At 38.7% G+C, this 20,695-nt stretch overlaps 1 protein-coding gene across 15 annotated transcripts in view; it reads left to right on the forward strand.

Annotated features, from left to right (window-relative positions):
* Positions 1–20,695, forward strand: part of ZMIZ1 (zinc finger MIZ-type containing 1) — a 292,396-nt gene that overhangs the window by 256,200 nt on the left and 15,501 nt on the right. For 12 of the 15 annotated variants that reach the window (XR_012693403.1, XM_075217109.1, XM_075217108.1 and 9 more), the window contains 9 exons: positions 9,742–9,886; positions 10,377–10,491; positions 11,398–11,615; positions 11,955–12,153; positions 12,657–12,929; positions 14,167–14,349; positions 16,661–16,738; positions 18,366–18,540; positions 18,950–19,136. Coding sequence is in view for 14 of the 15 variants with exons in the window: in XM_075217109.1 (XP_075073210.1) it covers positions 9,742–9,886; positions 10,377–10,491; positions 11,398–11,615; positions 11,955–12,153; positions 12,657–12,929; positions 14,167–14,349; positions 16,661–16,738; positions 18,366–18,540; positions 18,950–19,136 (1,573 nt within the window). In the remaining variant the exon portion in view is untranslated. The remainder of the gene's footprint in view (positions 1–9,741; positions 9,887–10,376; positions 10,492–11,397; positions 11,616–11,954; positions 12,154–12,656; positions 12,930–14,166; positions 14,350–16,660; positions 16,739–18,365; positions 18,541–18,949; positions 19,137–20,695) is intronic. The other 3 variants (XM_075217116.1, XM_075217114.1, XM_075217117.1) reach the window with 3 other exon arrangements.

Genomic DNA, 20,695 nt, shown 5'->3' on the forward strand with positions numbered 1-20,695 from the left:
AGTATGTTCTAAAAATATCATACTTATGAAAGTTATACTTAATGTATCCAAATAATTTCACTTTGTCTTCTGGTTCTTAATTTGTCATTGTAATAATTGAATACAGGAGTAATTTACATTAGGCATAATAGACGTCCTACTGTATTACCCAGCTTTTAATGATGCTGTAACACTTCTTGTACTTCATTTAACCTCAAGCTGCAGAGTATGATACAGGAAGCTGCCCAGCCTTTAGTTGAGTACAAATAAAAATGTGTCAGCATTTTATAACAACTGCAATAGAGGGATAATGGCTGGTGGATACAAGGATTATTTTTCTAGCAGAAGGGTTGTAAGTTTAGTGCAGAATAAATATCATAGATTGAAGGCTGTAAGGACATATGGCGAATAAGTTGTGAAAATAATAAATAAAATAATAAATTTTACATGTGTGCAAAGGTTTATATTTTTTCTACCATCACTCATTTTGTTTGCAGATATCCATGGCTTTTTATATACTATAAAATTAAGGTGGTACACAAGGTGTGGCTAGTAGCACCATTGTAACCATTGGACTAGTTACACATGCGACTTTTAGACAGTGAAGCTGGTCCCATAGGGATGTATTGATAACTTGGCATAGAGCATCAGAAAATGTGAGGTTGAAAGTGTCTTTCAGTATCTTATATTTGAGTTTGCTGCCAAAATTATATAAATACACCTCCTGTTTGTTTCTCTTGTTGTTTTGTTAAATTCTTTAATGTTTTTTTTTCAATTACACAACATTCCATAAGGTGAATAACATTTAATTTGAAAAATAGATACTTTAATAGACTTGTAGAGTAAGTGCAAATTTAGCTTACAGTCTTGTTTGCTTATTAGATAAATTGACCCTCTGTAAATTAATATTGTCATTGTTGCTATGTCTAGGTGCAATTGTGTGCATGGAGAGCGGTATCCATCGGACTGTCCATGCTGAAGGTCACATAGCTGCTTAGACTAAAGAAATTGGTCCCGGAATGAAGATAGAGAGATAGATAGATATTGTATTATCCTGTCTTGTGAATTCTGCATACATTGCATCCTTGATATGGGCAGCACAGTGGCTAAGTGGTTAGCACTTCTGCCTTACAGTGCTGGGGTCATGAGTTCAATTCCCGACCATGGCCTTATCTGTGTGGAGTTTGTATGTTCACCCCGTTTTTGCGTGGGTTTCCTCCGGGTGCTCCGGTTTCCTCCCACACTCCAAAAACATACTGGTAGATTAATTGGCTGCTAACAAATTGACCCTAGTCTGTGTGTATGTGTGTGTTTGTTAGGGAATTTAGACTGTAGACTCTCTCTCCTCTCTCCTCTCTCTCAATTTAGACTGTAAGCTTCAATGGAGCAGGGACTGATGTGAATGAATTTTCTGTACAGCGCTGCGGAATCAGTGGCGCTATATAAATAAATGGTGATGATGATAATGAAATAGCAGAGACTGATCAGTATTGTGCAAGCATACATTCAGCATGCTGGGATCATATGGTCACATGTTTTTACTAGTGTATATTTGATGATGTCCATTCCAGAAAATACAACCAGCTTATCCCTGCATCTTGATTTTGGGAACTGATCCAGCCAGAGTGGGATGATAATAGTGGTTTCATAATTTCACAGGAGAATATATATAACATCATCATCATTTATTTATTTATAGAACTCCCACTAATTCACAGAACAGAGAACGTTTCTCATTCACATGAGTCTCTACCGCACCAGAGCAGAGCTTACAGTCTAAACTCCCTACATGCAGACAGACACATACAAACAAGGAGATTATATATATATATATATATATATATATATATATATATATATATATATATATATATATATATATATATATATATATACTGCTATCTTTCAAGTGGAAATATTGAGTGGGTGATTCTGTGAGTTACACCAATAGATGACAGCACATAAACTGCATCAGGATGTCTGCATGAAAACACTGCAATGCTGTGACACAACCATGGCAGTGAATCAGAGTAAGTGTGAATGGAAGCACTATGTTGTTATATACAAGCATAAGTGTGTTGTTTCATCCTTTAGTGAAATCTGTGGTATGCGAAATAGTAATATTTAGTTGTCTACATTGTGTGATGTATATATTCAACCTATCTGGAGTGTTTTTTTAAGTCTTTTGACATCACTATGTGGTCCTCTGCTTATGAATAACAAACCCCTGTAGCTCTTGTACAGGTGGTGCATGTAGAGATACACTTTCAACACTGGACACTGAATACCATCTCTTTCAAGTGCAACCAAGCCTGGAAAAAATGTTTTGATCAGCTACAGTAAACTGTGCCCCATTACATTTCCTTTCTTATCAGAAACGTAGTGTCTACTCAAGGAAATCATTGTTAGTCACTGGGTATTTCTTAGAAGTTCCATCCCATGACACAAATCACTGACTTTTTGTATGACTAAAAAGAAAGCAAATTGTCATGTAAGCAGTGATATATTGTGCTGAATACTTTTAACCTTTTTTTAGCTGTTCACTTACAAGGTTGTTACTAAAATAGAAATGGTAGAACAAATCCATTCTTCTGGAATTTTCTTTGTACACAGCACATAATGCAACAAGAGTTCTGTCTAGTTTGAGAGGAGTCCATCATGGCAGCCTTCAGTCAGGAGCTTGTGAATGTAGAATTGGTGCAGTTTACCTATTTTTCACATTAACAGACACTTATAGATTTCTTTTTTGTGAGTTTTATCTGATCTTTTAATTTTTGAACTTCGTTCAACCTAAAGGATGCTTTGCATTTAAGAAGCTACAAGTAGCAATCAGAAATATACGTTTTTGGAGTTTTGACTGTATGGCAAAGGTTTATGTATAGTCAGGCACCTTAAATAATGTTGTGGTTTGGTAGCTTTTACATATGTATTTTGTGAATGTTGTAAAATACCATTTTATACTCAATGAGTTTGTATTTTCCTTTGCACTACTAAGCCTCCTCAGCCAGATGAAATGTTACTTTTATCTGTTGCTGCTAATATTACTTTCCCCGTTGTGGGTGAGAGGAGGTCACGGGTTACACAAGGTCTGTTGAGGCATATGGGTAAATGCACCTGAGTGTGGCTTTCCATTAGTCTGACTCCCTGTGCAGCCATATGCTGCCTTTCTGTAAATGAGCAGGTACACGTAAGAGACAGACCAGATGTACCAGGGAAAAGATATTTGCAGCACAATTTTGACCCTGCTGAGAAGTTACTGATTTCTGCCACAACCTACTACAAGGCTATCACAAGGTTAAAGACCATTTATGCTAATGTTGCATTTCAGGGGCTCTTGATACAACAGAGTACCAAAGCATTGCAAAACAGTTTATCCTAGCACTTGTAACAGGAGATAATATTCTTGTGTGCTTTATTATTCTGTGCTATACAGTGTAACTTGGCTTTCATATTTAGTGGAGACAGCGATTTCATATTAGTATTTGCTAGTTGTTTGTGCTAAGTTGCTTGTATTTTGGTATTGTATATTTGTGCTGCTATTAGTGTTTATTTTCTTTTACATGGCCGAACTTTTGTCATTTGACCTGGCTTCTTAGTTGTTGTTTAACACTCTAGGGGCATATTCAATTGTTTGACTATCCCGCGGCATTAAAACTATTACTGTTATTACGGTAATAGTAAGCTGGATTTCAGCTCGCGGCTCAGGGAGCTGCGAGCTGAAATCCAGCGAGAAAACTACCGTAATAACGGTATTTACGCGCACTACACTATTACCGTAATAACAGTAATAGTACGTGCCGCAAGATTTTTGGCTAGAACGCCAACAATTGAATATGCCCCTAAAGATGGGTATTCCTTTTTCTGTTACATGTTGACTGTTGTTGGATATTTCTGTATTACTAGCTTCGCTGCTATTTCTGCTAACACACTAAATCAATAGCATTCCACTGAATTTTGATGCCACCAAGATCACTTCCCGTGTGGCACTTGTATAATCAACAATGCTTTATCATTTCTAATACCATTTTAATATACCTCAAATTTCCAAGAGTTATTTTAAGTCTTTGCGTTACGCATACCTTTACAGTCCATTTACACTGGATTATGTCAACACAACCATTTAGAAGCAAAAAATAGTCAGAGTTGTTGGGTGGTTTTTTTTTGCCTTGTGCACTATTTATTGAGCAAAAGAGAATGTGCTTTTTGTTCCTCTGTTTCAGTGCATTCTCAAGCTGACAACTAAAAACTAAATTGGTCTTTTGGCATACACTCTGCTCTCTCACAGGGCAGCTTAAAGTACCTGGGCCATTTTTCATTTAGATAAAGAATTATTTTTGAAAGTAATAAGGGGAGGACTCAAAGCAAGATCTAGAGATGGGAATCAGGCTTTAGTTTTGTCACTTCTCTAATCACGGGTCATGTTTCAATCAACTTAATAGCTGTCAGGAGCCAACAATGTTCTGCAGTTTAACTGATTGATACATGGATTTTTCACCAATTTGTTTGGCTAATGTGGACTTTGTGGTTGCAGACCCCATTATAAAGTGGGCAGCCACAACGTGACCTTCCCCACCACATATCGTGCTGTGCCAAACCCTGCAGAAGTAGTATGGGCAGCAGTACAATATGTACACACCTGACTGCCAAACCTTGCATTAGAGCAATGGCCACAGCAGTTACACCATCAGTACATTGCACAACAAAACAGTGTGTGTCTGAAACACCAGGAGTTGGCAGCTGCTCACACAGTAAATGATGTATTATGATGAATAAGAACTTGGTGAGGAAGATCTCTGTGACAAACAAGATTTTTTGTTTTGTATTATTTCACCTTTTATAATAGACAATGGATTTGTGGGGTGCTCGTTTTTTTTTCTGCCATCTGAAGAGTTAATTATACCCTTTGTCTACCTGTCGCCTTACAGGAGCCAAGGAACCACACAAATGTTACTGCATGACCCCACTAAGCCTAGTCATTGGCTATTGATTGTAGTTTGTGTCATTTTCCACCTTAGTTTAAATAAAAGTCCCTCTTTTTACTTCCAGATGTATAGTGCTATAGAAAATGTTGGCGCCATGTAAATAAGTAATGACGGTAATAGCTTTCTTCACCAGCACATGTACACTCATCTGCTGGAGGATGGAGGCGAGTCATTTTCATATTACATCGCCTCTTCTCTCTGTGTCACTCTGTTTCCCCCAGAGGATGCTAGTTTCTATTTTTAAACAAGTGACACATGCATGAGCTAGGTTTTCTCCTAGCTTTGGTTTGTTCTGTGATGAAAGGGGTCAGAATTATTTTAACAAAGTCACTCTTATAAATAGGCCCTTCAACGCTTGCTCTTCATTGTGTTTACAGTTCACATGCTACTTAAAGACGATAATCGTGCAAACACATACACCTAACAGCTGTGATAGACAGTGACTCCTCTCTTCTATGGTATACGCTTCTCTACTTTTGAACTTATGTAGTTAATTTTCTTGTCCTATAAAAAAGGAAACCCAACAGTACACAATTTTAGTTTAGATTCTTTTTTGGCGCCATTAATTTTCTTTGTACTTTACATTAACTCACTCTTTGTATGCGACTTTTTTGGTTTAAATTAAAAGGTAGGAATGAGCATTTTCCGGGATTCATTTAATTTATATTGCTGTATTTCTAACGCAAGTGCTGTACAGTGTAACCAAAGGACAGAAGTGTGCAGTGCACATAGCCTGCTGTCTTTCCACCTCCTGCACATGACTGCTGCAGTGTCCCCCCTCCTTTCCTCTGTAGGTGAATGCTATTTCTGTCCCTTGCTGTATTACCCATCTAACAATCAATTCCATCGCCTGCCAACCAGGCCTAGAGGAGCCGTCTAAAGCACTCTGCATGTCACCTGGGACAATCTCCTGTCTTCCTTTGTTTCATGACCTAATTGGTCCAGCTGTTAACTGGCTCCAGGTATTAACCTATTGGTGGCCATTGGCTATCTTTTTTTAAAATTTAAAAATAACTTGTCTTCCTACTATGAGTGCATGATCCTCCGCACTTATTTAATAGTGTCGTAATGCCTCAGCTAACATTCAGTTGAATAGACTTCCCTTCTCTCTCTTGTATTGCAAAATTACCACTACCACTTTGCTCTTCCTAAGTATATTTTGTAGTACACTGGATTTGCCTGACTTCTCCCCATTCAAGTTAGTTTTCTTATATTATGACAAAATAATTGTGTTGAACAGAAATCCACACTTGAAGTATTACTATGTTGCATCTCTGGAATTTGCTGGCGCTATATAATAAATGTTGAGGATGATGATGTTGAGTAGCAGGCCATTGAATCCACCACAGTGATTAATTGCACTGGATAGGTTATTTTATTCTCATATGTCCCAAGCACAATAAATAGGTTGTAGGCTCTATAGCTAATAGTGAAACAGCATTGAAATAATTCTGAATAACATTTTGTTTTAAAATTATATAAAATGATAAACTACTACTGTCCACACTCCAACATGGCCAAAGTAGGCACGCTGAGATTGCACAAATTGGTTCAGCAGCTTTTCCAACAAGCCCAAGAAGAATCTTATTGTTGATAATTTTAAGACTATTTTAAAGGAATGATGCTTAGGTAGTTCGTTGCCAGTTTTCGCAACTTGATGACTCTTGTTGTGGCCGGCTGAAGTTTTACTTGCAACAATTTACATTATTGTGCTAGATGTCAGTGTATCTTTTACTATTTGTTGTGTTACAAGGGCATGCATGGTTGGTTAGAGGGTAATACTGAATGACAGGATTGCTTAAATATATCTACAGCAGTCTTAACAAGCTGAACTGGATAGTGTTTTTTTATAGTGTCCTCTTTAAAACTTAATGATTTCTGGCCATATCTGTTGTGTTTATAGTAATGGGGTCAATGATTAGATGTCACAAATGAAATACTCCTTCCATATGGAGTTTAATGTGTGCATTGTATTCTGCAAAATGCTGCTTCATATAATACTGTAGACAGCAAATGGTTAATGTGAATATATCCAGTGGACTTCATCTTTTCAATAAACAATTACTGTAGGGGCACTTTGTGGCCTCCAATAGAGGCCTCTTTCTGCCCCATGCCACATCTATTTATAGTCACTGTGGAAAGGACAGGTTTGGTTTCATGCAGCAGCAGTGCAAGTTAATCAGCCATATGGTGTACAGAGAGGAGTCTGCTGTATACCCATCTCGTACATATATCCACCCAGCTTGAAGCTCTGGAGTATGCAGGCAGCTTCTGTGAGCACACAGGAGGGGGAGGGGGTTGGGAAGTGTGACACCTCCTCCCCCTTCTTCTCTTGTATTAAGCAGCTTTAACTCATTCCTGACATGCTAAGTACCAGCATCAGTGGAAAGCCATACCATGTACAACTAAATACTTACAAGTAATATCTTCTTTTTTTTTCTTTTATAAATTTTACACAACATATGTTCACTATGGTTGTAGTGTAGGTATGTGACCGCTTTTGATTATTTTATTTTTAGGGTCCACAACATATGCAAAGCAGTGGTTTGAAACGAGAAGGGTATATAAAACATACTTCTACATGCCTCCCAATATTTTATATGTTTTTAAGGGTGTCACAAACGCATGCATAAATCAGTAAATGTAAATAGACAAATGCAATTCATGGGACTTATGGATACATACAAATGTAAATACAAATGAGCATAAGACAGAAGTTACACACACCACAGGTCACTAAAATATGTACAGATATTTTGGTTGCGTGGACTATAGACACCTTTGCGACCAGTTTATGCGTACAAATCTACTGGAGAGTGAAAGCAGAATATCCATATTCTATGGAAGAAAACCATGATGTATATAGTGTTTGGTATACACATAAAAAGTGACCTTTGAATTGGTCTACTGTAAATTAAAGGTTAGTTTGCAACCTGCAGCAGTTTGATGCATAAATCACAAGTGTAGATTAAAGCAGCCAAAATGATGTATTGTGGCTGAACACTTGAAGTGATCTGGGTTTTCTTTTTTATTAATAAGGTTTATTTTTTTCTTGTATCTAAATAAAGTGTTTCATGCTTTCAATTTCCGCTGGTAAGCTAACCACCCAAAACCCACAAGACAGCTGAAATATGGTGATGGCTTTTACTAGCGGCTCTTCAGGCATATTTTAATGTAATGTAATACATTTGTATTATGCCGTCTAATCGGAGGTCATTAATAGTTTACAGTATGCAAACAGTCGTCACATTTTAATACTGTAGATTGTTTTTTCCACAAGGAAACCCTTGGGCACAATTTTGATAGTTTGTTGTCGATCTTGGAAGTTTGCACACAAAAGTGATGAGATTTGATAGGTACCATTATGTTTTCATTGTTTCATTATACTTGTAAATCAAAGGCTTGTACACTGTTTCTCTGCACTTAAATCATAATTCTTATAGTCAATATTTAGTTTGACTCCACTGCACCTGATTGCTTTTGTATATTCTATAAGATTAATTTAGCATTTTATGTACTAAATTATGCTGCCAGCTGATCCATATAAACAGGGGCATTTGTATGACAGTAATGCCACGGGGCTGCTTTAATAAACAAGAGTTGCAGTGAAATCCATTGAGCAGGATGTAGGTGGGAAAATATGCTTAAATGATAAGTGCAGCTTTTTTAAACTGCATGTACAGACTGCTCTTCAACCTGAACCTTATCAGAGACTGAAAGTGATGGAATTAAAGCAATTGCGCCATCTAGTGTGTTCTCAAGGATCTCACTCTGAAATAAAATGCATGCTTACTTTACCAAGTAGAGTACCAGACAGCATTTTTATATTCTTTGGGGACAAGTTGACAGTTTATAGTGGAAATCACAAAAATGATTGTTTAGGTGTGTAATAAGGGAGGGTAAAGATTGAAATTGCTGTAGTGATGTTTATTAGTAAATTGCACAAGTGCCTCTTCCCGTTTTCAACAAAACTTTTCCCATTTTTTTTGCTTATATGATTTCCCTTACATATCAAATTGATCACTTGCATACAGGCAGTAGAAGTCACATATACATTTCTGGATTGCAGCTGGTGTGGGGTTGACAGCTGTATCTGCTCTATTGCAATGAAGGCCACTCCCCTTCTGATAGAATACACCATTGTCATTGTTACGCTGTGCTGCTGTCTTTTTCAGCCTGCAGGGGAGAGGCAGCAAGTGTGACACCAAGGGGATGTGTGTGTGTGTGTCCGTGTCCGTGTCCGTGTCCCAGTGTCTGCTACGTTCCTGCTAGCTGTGTTTTTCGTCTGCGAGTCTCAGGCCCACATTGTAGCGTATCTCCAACTCCTCATTCCTTACTCTGCTCATTTCTAAACAGAAGAAAATGGGTGACCCCAGTGTATAATCCTTGTTTTAAGTGTGTTGGCAAACCAGTGCTGCAAAAGCACACTTATACAGTAATATACTTTCCTGCATTGGCACCTGTAATAGGGGGAACACATTAAGAAGGAAACAATGGCTACCTAGTGCAGAATTCCAAATTCCTTCTGTTGCATACAAGGTGCTGGCTTATCTGTGCATCTCGGTTATGCATATAATGTGTTCTTTATTCAGAACTTGATCATAAAGTACACATCTGACACCTTCATGAGTGCTTAAACTTCTGGGTGTCCTTTTAAATGTAGTTGTTTAGTACTGCTGTAGTGTTATTACAGAATACTGTAATTTTTAGTGTACAATGTAAGCTGTGTGTTTATGTAGTGCTTCAGGGTACATTTATTAATCCCTCCATCCTTTTCCAGCCCTCCTCTCCTCGTGGTGTGAAGAATTGGGAAGGCTTCTCCTTCTGCGCCACCAAAAGAGCAGACAGAACGACCCCCCTGGGAAACTCCCCATGCAGCCCCCCATGAACTCTTTGACCTCCATGAAACCATCCCTGTCTCATGGGTAAGTCTACATCAAACAAGCTGTCGGGGAACTTTATAGATTTTGTATAGGTGAAAACTGAAGAGGTTTGCAGACATGACATAACATATCCTAACTGTCCATGTGTAAATTGAATAAAACATCTGTAGTTACTGGTTTACATGCAGAAGTAAGCGCTAACAAAATTACTAGTAAAACCCTCCCTCCTTTTGCCTTGCATATACATGTGATCAAAGCAAAACTATTCATTGATTCATAAGTTGTAATCTTTTTTTACATTTTTCCCCTTAATCAGAAAAGTTTACCATTACAGTACTTGTATGTCATAGCAATGTTTTGTGTGTCTTTATTATAAAGCAGTTTAAAAGCAGCTTTTATAATGTTAGATTTTCAACAATTCAGGAGTTTTTTGCGTGTCTGTGAAAAGGCGTGTGAATTATTTCTAAACCTCCCTTTTTTTTGAAGTTGCTCACATATCCTCCTTCTGACCCCACTCTTCTTTTTTTCACAGTGATGGGTCTTTCCCTTACGACTCCGTCCCTTGGCAACAGAACACGAGTCAGCCTCCGGGTTCTCTGTCAGTGGTTACTACAGTTTGGGGGGTCACAAACACTTCTCAGAGTCAGGTAAGTTAGCCATAATAATACAAAGTAATATGACTCCCATGTTTTCTTTTATCAAGCCAAGTTAAATGGTGAAATTGTAGCTCTCAAACCCAAATTTGTCAAATATATGAAATGGCGGATCACCATATGACTGACTTTACATACTACAGGGCAAGAATTCAGGAGCACACTTTAGATTCTAAAGACATACTAATCACAACAAGAAACAGGTTCATTAAAATAATATTGTAAATGTCCATCTACCATGACAAGGTGAACGCATTCAGATGGGTCCCTACACTAATAATTCATTCATAGCAGGGAACATCTGAATATACAGTGATATATAAACCTAAGTTGTGTTCACAGAAACATATATTCCCTACATTTCTTACAACCAAACTTAATTAAACCAAAATCTTGCCACTGTATGTTTGTGGAAGCCTATTTGAGTATACTTGGAATGTAGACATTGGTATTACAAAATGGAACACAATGCTATGCAGAACTCAATGCTATGCAGAACTTTGATCAGTAGTCCATCTTGTAATATGTTTCTTTGGTGTATTAATATTGTAATAGAAGCTGTAACAATGGAAAGTTCTGTAGCAACATATGTTTTGAGTTGTACATCACCAATTTCATACATATAAAATATTTATTTCAAAATGTTTGTTTATTTTGCTTAGTAACAATAAGAATTTAGTGAAATGTCATGACTATTGCTGCAGTGGTTGAAGTCGAAATTTAGATATGGCGATATGGAAAATGTAAGTGAATGGAATTTGATTTTACAATGAAAGCAGCAGGAGATGTGGCATTATGGCATAGGTGCAGATGGCTTTGGGTCATCTAGCTGCTCATTCTCTGTGTTTTTCTTTGCAACAAGTATCTGTTTTATGTATATTTTTCCTTTATTATTACCAGGTGCTGGGGAACCCTATGGTTAATGCAAACAATCCAATGAATCCAGCTGGCAACCCCATGGCATCTGGCATGAACAGCAATAGCGCTGGCATGAACTCTCCACAGTTTGCTGGGCAACAGCAGCAGTTTTCCTCAAAGGGAGCATCTAACCAGCCCTATATGCAACAGGGCATGTATGGGCGTCCAAACTACCCAGGCGGAGGAGGATTTGCTGGGAGGTAAGACAGACAACTTGCACTTATAAAGCATTGCACTATGGTACTATGTTTTGTAACTTGTTCCATTTAGGTATGCACTCATTATATTTAATATGGAAAATGCACTGATTCAGTTATAGAGGCAAGTTTGTTGTAAGCATGAATTTGCTTGGTAGTAGCCAAGGTCTAAGTACACATTTTATTAAGTGCTTTAAATTTGTTGCATTCTATATTAAACTGATATCTAGTGTTTGTGTGTATATGTGTATGCAAAAGCTACGTGTCGTTCATGATTAGATTATGAAGTATAGATCGTGTACACTGGTTTCCGAAAAATGTAAACAACTTGTTTTCTCCCAGCTACCCTGGTGGACCCAATAACCCGTCTGGAATGGGCATCCCACCTCACACGCGGCAACCTGCAGATTTCACTCAACCTGCGGCAGCTGCTGCTGCAGCTGCTGTTGCTGCTGCAGCAGCTACAGCTACTGCCACGGCAACTGCTACGGTGGCAGCACTGCAGGAGACACAGAACAAAGACATGAACCAGTATGGCCCAGTAAGTCCTTTTTGTGTTTTTTTATCCTGTCTGTCGCTTATAAGTGCAATTTCACTGAACTTGTGTAAATAGTCGTTTGTGTTTTTCGTTTTACATGCATGTGTCATGGCACACATTCTGCTCCTGTAGCATTTAATATTTAACTCAGTTAAAATAATTATACTTGTGCTGAAAACTTTATATCATTGCAGATATCCTACAGCTGCTGCCCTATTCAGCCCCTGCATTTATTTATGGAATATCCAAAATGTAGTATTCCAAATAACCCTTGTATATATTTCTTGGGTTTTAAAAGTTTAGCAATCCGGCAGGGTGTGTTACACATTCAGGGGATCTGAATTCTGTCAATTTATTTAGATGGATAACACATTGACTGTGCTTTAAAAAATGCGACATGTATTTATCATTCTCCCTTTATCAGTCTATATTCCTTTCCTGCCTTACCCTCCTCCCTTTCAGACACGCATGTTGCATTTTATTCTTTTCTCTTTCTTTTGTTGAAGGTGTGTTCCTCTTTCCAGATGGGTCCAGCTCAGGCCTACAACAGTCAGTTCATGAACCAGCCTGGCCCACGAGTCCCCTCTGCTATGTCAGGGAGTTTGAACCCAGCTGGAATGGGTTCCAATATGAGTGGCCCACCAATGGGGATGAATCAGCCTCGACCTGGCATGAATCCTTTTGGAGCTCATGGCCAAAGGATGCCCCAGCAAAGTTACCCTGGCCCCAGGCCTCAGTCAATCCCTATGCAGGGCATGAAAAGGCCATACCCTGGAGAGGTGAGCAGTGACCCTAATTAATGCATGCTACAGACTAGTGGCAATCCCAACTAATACTATTACAGTTGTGGGCATCACCATTTGTGGGGTATATAGTAAAATATTTGTGATGGTTTTAAAGGCACACTCTCTTAACATTTATGTAAGGTAAATGTTTTTAGATGAATATATAGTAGTATTCACCACTTAGTGGTGGTAAAATGGATTTGAGTGCTGTTATTTCCGAGAACACAACCTTTCTGATATGTACTCATGGGCCATTCATGGTATGTTGTCTTGGGCTGTATTTACTGAAAGATGATCTCTGCATAGGTGGTCCTCACAATAGGAATCTATGGATCACCATAAGGATAGCACAGTCAGTACTCACTGCAAATACAATAAATATTGAAGAAATATGCAGCATTCTATATCCAGGGTCTATGGTGTGTTGAAATAATTGCTGTGAGCATTGGCAGTTTGGTGCTCATTATAATTAGTAAAACACTATTCTGAGGACTGTCTACACTACCGTTCCCTTTTGGTGAATTTACCCCAAGTGGATCTGTAAATGCTTGCGAGTATGAGCCCATATTAATGTGTGATAATCCTCCCACAGTACAAGAGCTTGAGGATGTGTCTCGGACAATGACTGAGAACAGATCAAGAGTATCTAACAACAAACCACTAAGTTTGCTCCTGGATTGTACAGTGACCTTGCTTACAACAATACAGTACCTGGAATTTTTATTATACTTGAACATTTGGCCCCTTAATTCATTTATATACTGTGGCCATTGTATTGAATAATAGACGTAACATTTCCTTGGTTGATCTTCTAATCCCTCACTTGTATCCTCGCCTTTCTTCCCAACTTTTCTGGGGGGTTTTGCACGAACTTAATGCTGGTAGCGGATTTTAGAGTTTTAATATCATTTGCTGAGATAATCACATCTGTATCAGGCAATAGGCTCTATATTACAGCATGTGTCAACCCTGAAACAAGCCCAATATCCCGATCAGTGATGGGATTATCGTCAGGCATGTTGGTAAATGCAGTCAGAAAATGACTGCTATCCCGCTGCTGCACTCACATGCCGAAACGTCAGTTCTCCAATTTCATCACTTTACTAGCCAAATTAGCCACATAGATTTAGGATTGGAATCATTCATTTTTGGGAACCACAGTGGCCAGATAAGGGGCAACAATATTACTTTGTAAATTTACATTTTTTTTAATACTTTTTTACATTTACAGCCCAGTTATGGTAGCCAGCAATATGGACCAAGCAATCAATTTCCCAGTCAGCCTGGGCAATATCCAAGCCCCAGTCCTGCCAGACCCATGACATCCCCAAACTATCCAGGCCAAAGGATGACAGGACAACAAAGTGCAGGACAGTACCCACCACCGAGTGTCAACATGGGGCAGTATTACAAGGTGACTAGTGGATTATGTTACACTGATTGTATTATACTATTATGTCATCATTTTTGTAGGTAAGCATCTTTCTTGTTTCAGGTCTGGTTTACAGTCCTCCTACTTCCTGTATGCAACACCACTTCTGCCTCCTTTCTCTTTATAAGCAGTTTCCTTTTCTGTCTTCTTTTTTGTAAATGCCATGCTTGTGCTTAGGATGGGTACAGTCGGCAGGCCCTGTAGTGCTACTAATACACACATACATACACCATGCTCCCCCATCTGCTGATCCCTGGCAGACCTGTCATTAACTGACAAGTATTCTGTGGGAGCAACACTGCAATGTCAGTGTGACAGATTGATTGCTTTGACGGCAACCTGGCACCCTGTCTCAGCTGAGACTCCTGACACCGTTATGTTCTAATCTTTTCATAATGATGTCAAAAAGAATACCACCAATATAGACCTGTCCACACTCCCAGCAGCAGAATGCCAGCACATTGAATGTAAACCAGATGCTTTACCTTTAAATAGGAAGCTATAGGTTTGGTTTTAGCCACTTTTTATTTTCACACACAGGGCCTGATTTATCAAGGAACACTTTTTTTTTTTTTAATCCGATGGAAATTGCACGCAGGTGCGCCCATATACAACAAGCGGATCTCAAAAAATATTTCTAGTTGAATACGGTATTAGTACGCTCTGCCTATACACCACTTCCTGTATACAACGGAACACACTGCAGGATATGCACAATACTTATGTATATATTAAGTTCCTTCAGAACGCACAGAAAAAAAATAAAATCATTAAATACAAAAACACCTGTTATTAATATCATCGTTGATCAAACAAAGTTGTTGTGTTTTTTTTCAGATTTATTTTTTGTATATGCAATACATGTTTTAGGATGTTATTAATGCCTACTGTACATAAAATGCAGTTTTACAGTTGCTCTTGATTGCAAAGACATGTTCTGGCATACATACGTGACAGTCATCACTATCAGTCTGCACTTACACCTGACCTGTAGCTAGTGCAAGTGATATGGCTGAAAGTCACGTACCTGAGAGATGCCCAGAGCTTGAATCAGACAGATGTGCATGTGCTCAACCTTGGGACACCCTTTTACTGTACATTGACTACATGCGTTCACTGGCAAATGGTCCGCTTCTGAGAATATGCAGGGCAATTTTACACAATATGCAGCACATATAAACATTTACGTTCCTTAATGAATCAGGCCCACAGTCTCATCTTTGTCCATTGTCTGCAAGAATGATTTATAGTGTGAGAAGCTTCAGGATAGCCAGCAGTACTGCATATGTGTTCCTTCACTGTTTATGCCTATGCCATTCCTAACTGGTGCACTCTATTATAGCCCAAATAGTAACATGGTCACTCATGTGTCCCCTTTTTTCAAGGACAATACTAGTGTTTGCTAATGATTTTTTTTTTACTCTCAATACTGATAATAAATATTGCTTTAGTAATGTATATTAGTATTTGGAGTTCTAATATTTTGTATTTAATAGGATTACTAGGAATAGACACCAGTAGATATTTACTGTATATGCCACCCAAATTGAAAAAAGGCCCTAGACTACAGTACATTAATTAGTTTTTCATCACGAAAACCAACCAATGTCAAATAACTGATCATGTAACTATAATTGTAGGTCTCCTGGAACAAACTGACATTAACTCCTTTGTACCCGATAAATGTAAATAAATTCCTGTTTTAACTTCTGCCTTTTGTTTCATGTAAGCATCCAATAGAAAGCTAGCTGTCACATGGTGAAGGAGGACATTACCTTTTGCACTTTCTGGCCAGGCATTCACAGTGTTCTCCCCAGAAAATTTTGCCAGTCGGGTGGCATTAAGGAGTAGCCAGGTGGGGGAAGTTGTAACACTTTGGACATTATTGCCCACACCTGCCAGGATTGGTCAGACTGGTGGTCAGTGGTTTACACACACACACACACTGCTGGCTGTAGTGCTCACATAGTGCCTGTTGTAATAGGAGAAACAATTGCAATTATTATTTTAGTATTATAATAATTCTAATAATTATAATTATTCTATTATAATAGTACACTGTTGGGCTCCAAGTGCCGGGTGCGAGGTAAAAACAGCCGGTTGGAGCACCCGGGATATAGGTGCTGGGGAGAACACTGATTCAGTCACTGCTTTGGAGTAACTCAGTTGCTGCTTTTCGGCAATTCATTTCTCATGTCGCTGATTTTCTTAAGCTGCTTTTTTTTCTCTTGATAGTATTTTTTGATCATTTTTTTTGTACATTTTTAATTCATTATTATTATTTTTTTAATAGCCAGAGCAGTTTAATGGACAAAATAACAACTTTTCTGGGAGCGGCTACAATAGCTATAGCCAAGGCAGTATGAACGGGGTGAGTGTGAATTCATACCAAATCCATCATCCACTGAGGGAATCTTATGAAATCGGGTGGGTAGGGATGGTGAATTTTATTTGTGAAACCTGTTTAAGGAGAACTATCATGAAAATATTTTTAATAAGTTTTGGCATGTTGTGTACAATTTATTATAACTAGACTTTGCTATTTATTTGATTGAAAAATGTTTGGTTTGCTATCATAGTTATAAATCATCAGTAAATTTACTGGTGGTCAGAAGTCAGTGATCAGTAAAAACACTGCATTATTACATACATCACACTAATGGTTTGAGCCGGAGCCTTGACATTCTTAGCTTAGCTATAACTATTTATTTATTGACACATTTTCATATTGTAAAAATAGTTATCAGCAGATCTTTATAAAACAATCTAAATATTTTCAGTGATTGGAACCATGTTTGTTGTGGTTTTGTTCCTGTTTACTATGTTGATTGTGAGGATGAGTCTCCTCCATATAAAGCAACACAGAAATAAAGTTCTGCTATTATAGACATGTTCAAAATAAATATATTGATGATTGGTTTCCTTCTCCGATCTCTCCACTAGCACTTTAACTTTAGGCTGTGCCGGTTCAGACTAATCAGATATTTTATTATTTTTCATACGTTTAATGATTGCCATTACTAATTCAGTAATAGCAACAATCAGTAAATTTACTGACTGTAAAAACAAACCTATCCATTTCACTTTCATGGGTACAAACACATTAATCTTAGAGGCATATTCAATTAGCTTCTGGGATCGCGCCTACGTGCAGCTACTTCCTTCCCGATACAGCTACACCAAAGATTTCCCTTCAAAGGTGCCCTTTGGGGGGTTCCCTTTAGGGTTGTGAAGGGAAATCTGCGATGTGGCAGTACCGTAATTGCTCTTTATGTGCGCGGCCACACAATTGCGCAATCATTGAAGCTATTTGAACATGCTTAGGCTTTTCATATCCTCCTCTGTTCCATTTGTGACAACTTAACAAATCTCTCAAAGATATCAAGGCACTGCAGTATTCATGGCTATCTTTGCAAGGAGCAAGTGGGAGCGGGGACAAAAAATTAGAACATGTAATACTTTTTTCTCCTTTCCTGCTCTGACATTTGCTTTGAAAAAACAAGACATGTGTACTGCATCGTCATCTCTACATAGTAATCAATGATCGTTGTGATTTCGTCTCTCCGTTAAGCTGTCAAAATAGAATGAAAGAGAAATGGAACATCAGTCTATATAAACTAGGACCCAATTTTTGGTTCTCAAGAACCACCAACATTTCCTTAATCCATTTGATTGAGTCAGTAATTATGTCACCTGTTCACACAGAGGGGAATACTCATAATAGCTTGTTAGGGTTAAGTTGAGGTTTTAAATTGTCAAAACCTTGAAGTAAATCACATAGTAAAAACAAAAAATGGCTTGTTAACTTAATATTCCCTTCACCATTTGGGTTTATGGTTTCTGCTGGAGTTTGAGACTTTTAATTGTAAGTCACTGGTAGCAGATTGTTTTATTGACGGTGAAATGAGTATGGCTTTTCAGGGGCATAAATGACTTGTAGCAGTTATGTATAACATCTAGCCACCAAGTCTAATTAATACTTTTTCTTTCTTTTGAAGCCCTCCAGACCGGGACCTGTTGGCAATTACCCTCACTCACCTGTTCCAGGAAACCCCACACCACCCATGACTCCTGGAAGCAGTATCCCTCCATACCTGTCTCCCAGTCAAGACGTCAAGCCTCCATTTCCTCCGGACATCAAGCCGAATATGAGCGCTTTACCTCCACCACCAAGTGAGTTAGGAACTAGTACAGGCCATGCTTTTTAGTTAGGAGCTGAACATGTATGTGGTGGATTGTAAACTTTGTATGTATTGATGGAACAAGTTTAATTCAAACAAATTATATAGCGCTAGTCGCATTACAAACAGAGCATTGCTTTCAAATAAGCCTGAGCCACCTGTATTACTGTAGACAGTTAGCACGTAATAGGCTTCACTACATAGTCTGTCTGTACAGGATAGATGTTCCAAACTTACCATCAGTTTCCTTAGTGTCACAGAGCCTCATGTTATTTGTATTATGGTAAAAATTACATCCGGTTGTTGGAGCCATGATTTTGCTACTTGCTTAACCCTAGAGGTGTGCTAGGGTCTCTGGTCCTCTGAGCTTTGCTTACAATTCTTTACATGTCGCACTGCAGATGCTAAAGGGAAAGTTCACACTTTCTCTCCTTCTTCGATCTCAGCCAGCCACACAGACGAACTGCGACTGACGTTTCCTGTGCGGGATGGAGTAGTACTGGAGCCTTTCCGACTGGAACATAACCTTGCCGTAAGCAACCATGTGTTCCACTTGCGGCCGACTGTCCATCAGACCCTCATGTGGAGGTAAGTGGAGAGTAAAGAACATAAAGGGCATTTAGATATTTTGTATCATTAAGTTGCTTTTTAAAAAAACAAACAAAACAAAAGCATTGATGTTGATTGATAGGGTGGTTCTACATTTATATATCTGCTTTATTATTTCTCAATCAGAATTGGTCTGATAGTAACACTGAATTGTTTCCCAGAGTTGCTAAGGCTGCTGGCTAGTAGCAGTCTTCATTGTTTTTAGGTGTGGATTTGATTTGCTTGGATATTTCGCTGCCCTTTTGGCAGCAATTTAAGTGCCCTTCTTTTCTCCCAAAGCTTTGCTCTTGTTCATTTATCCACTGGTATGTTGATTTCAGGAAAGAACCTTTCTCTTTCATCCAGTCTGGGGGACACTGCTTACCATGGGTTGTGGAGGGGAGCTCAGGAGATGGCACCTAGCTAGTTAACTTTTAGCACTGCTGACAGACCCCTCCCCTCCAATCCCCCTGCCTCTTCTTGTTCCTCTCAGTTTTTTCTAGGTGCCCAAAGGAGTTGGGCTGTAAATTTTTAGCTAGTGAAATTATTAATTTAATTTATTTATTTTTTCAGGTATTTAACTTTTAATTTTTAGTTTAGACACTTTTTTATTTTGACAGCAGACTTGGGAGTGTGTTCTATCATAGAGAGCACACTCCCAAAAGCCGCAGCATAGACCCTGCTCTGTCAGATGAGAGCCGAGGGCTCTCACTGACTGAGTTTTTTTTGCAGGGTTTACATCAGAGTGACAAGCGGTCTCTCCGGACCGCTGTCACTCTCAGCCTCCCCGATAACCGGCGCTGCCACTGCAGGCATAGAGCGCCGGTTATCAGAGCATCAGCCGGTGGCCATTTTGGAAAGACCCGGGCAGGCATGAGACAGAAGCCCGGGAAGGTATGAAGGGGGCAGACCAAGGTCACCCCTCAGAAATAGGAGGGGGCATCGGGGTCCAACCGCTGCAGGAGACCTCAATCTTTTCGAGGTCTCCATTACTCTGCTAATTATTTATTTTTATATTAAAAAAAAAAAAAAATGGAGACAGAATATCGGAAGAGGGAGAGCTAAAATTATATAGAGCTCCCCTGCTCTTCAATTTATTGGCAGTATTCCGGTCTTCTGGAACTAAGAAGAAGCCCGGGAACAGAGACAGCCTTGTGGGAGCAGGCATCAGGACATCGCTGATGGACTTCTCTCCTGTGTTTGGCCTTTTGGCTAAGTATTCTATTTTTATTAAGCATTTATAAAAACTGTATATTGTTTACTGACAAAATGGGGCTAGTAGGGGTAATATTATTGTACTCTTTACTTGCCTAAAATCACATTATTTAAAGAGACAAGTGCAACTTTTATTGTAGATTAGTCGATTACTTGTTTTTCTCTCTGTCTCCCTCAAGTCTGGTGTGCTTGGTGAATCTTTCCTTTGTAAAATGTTAGATAAAGGAAAAGGTCCTATTGAAAAACATTTTACCTGTTGTTATAGAGGTAAGGTTAAATTACCATATGGGCAGAGGGACCGGTTGGCACTGTCTTCTGATTGCGAAGGGGGCCCCCCATCTGCG

Source organism: Mixophyes fleayi, chromosome 6, assembly GCF_038048845.1.
Source record: "Mixophyes fleayi isolate aMixFle1 chromosome 6, aMixFle1.hap1, whole genome shotgun sequence".
NCBI classification, from domain to species: domain Eukaryota; kingdom Metazoa; phylum Chordata; class Amphibia; order Anura; family Limnodynastidae; genus Mixophyes; species Mixophyes fleayi.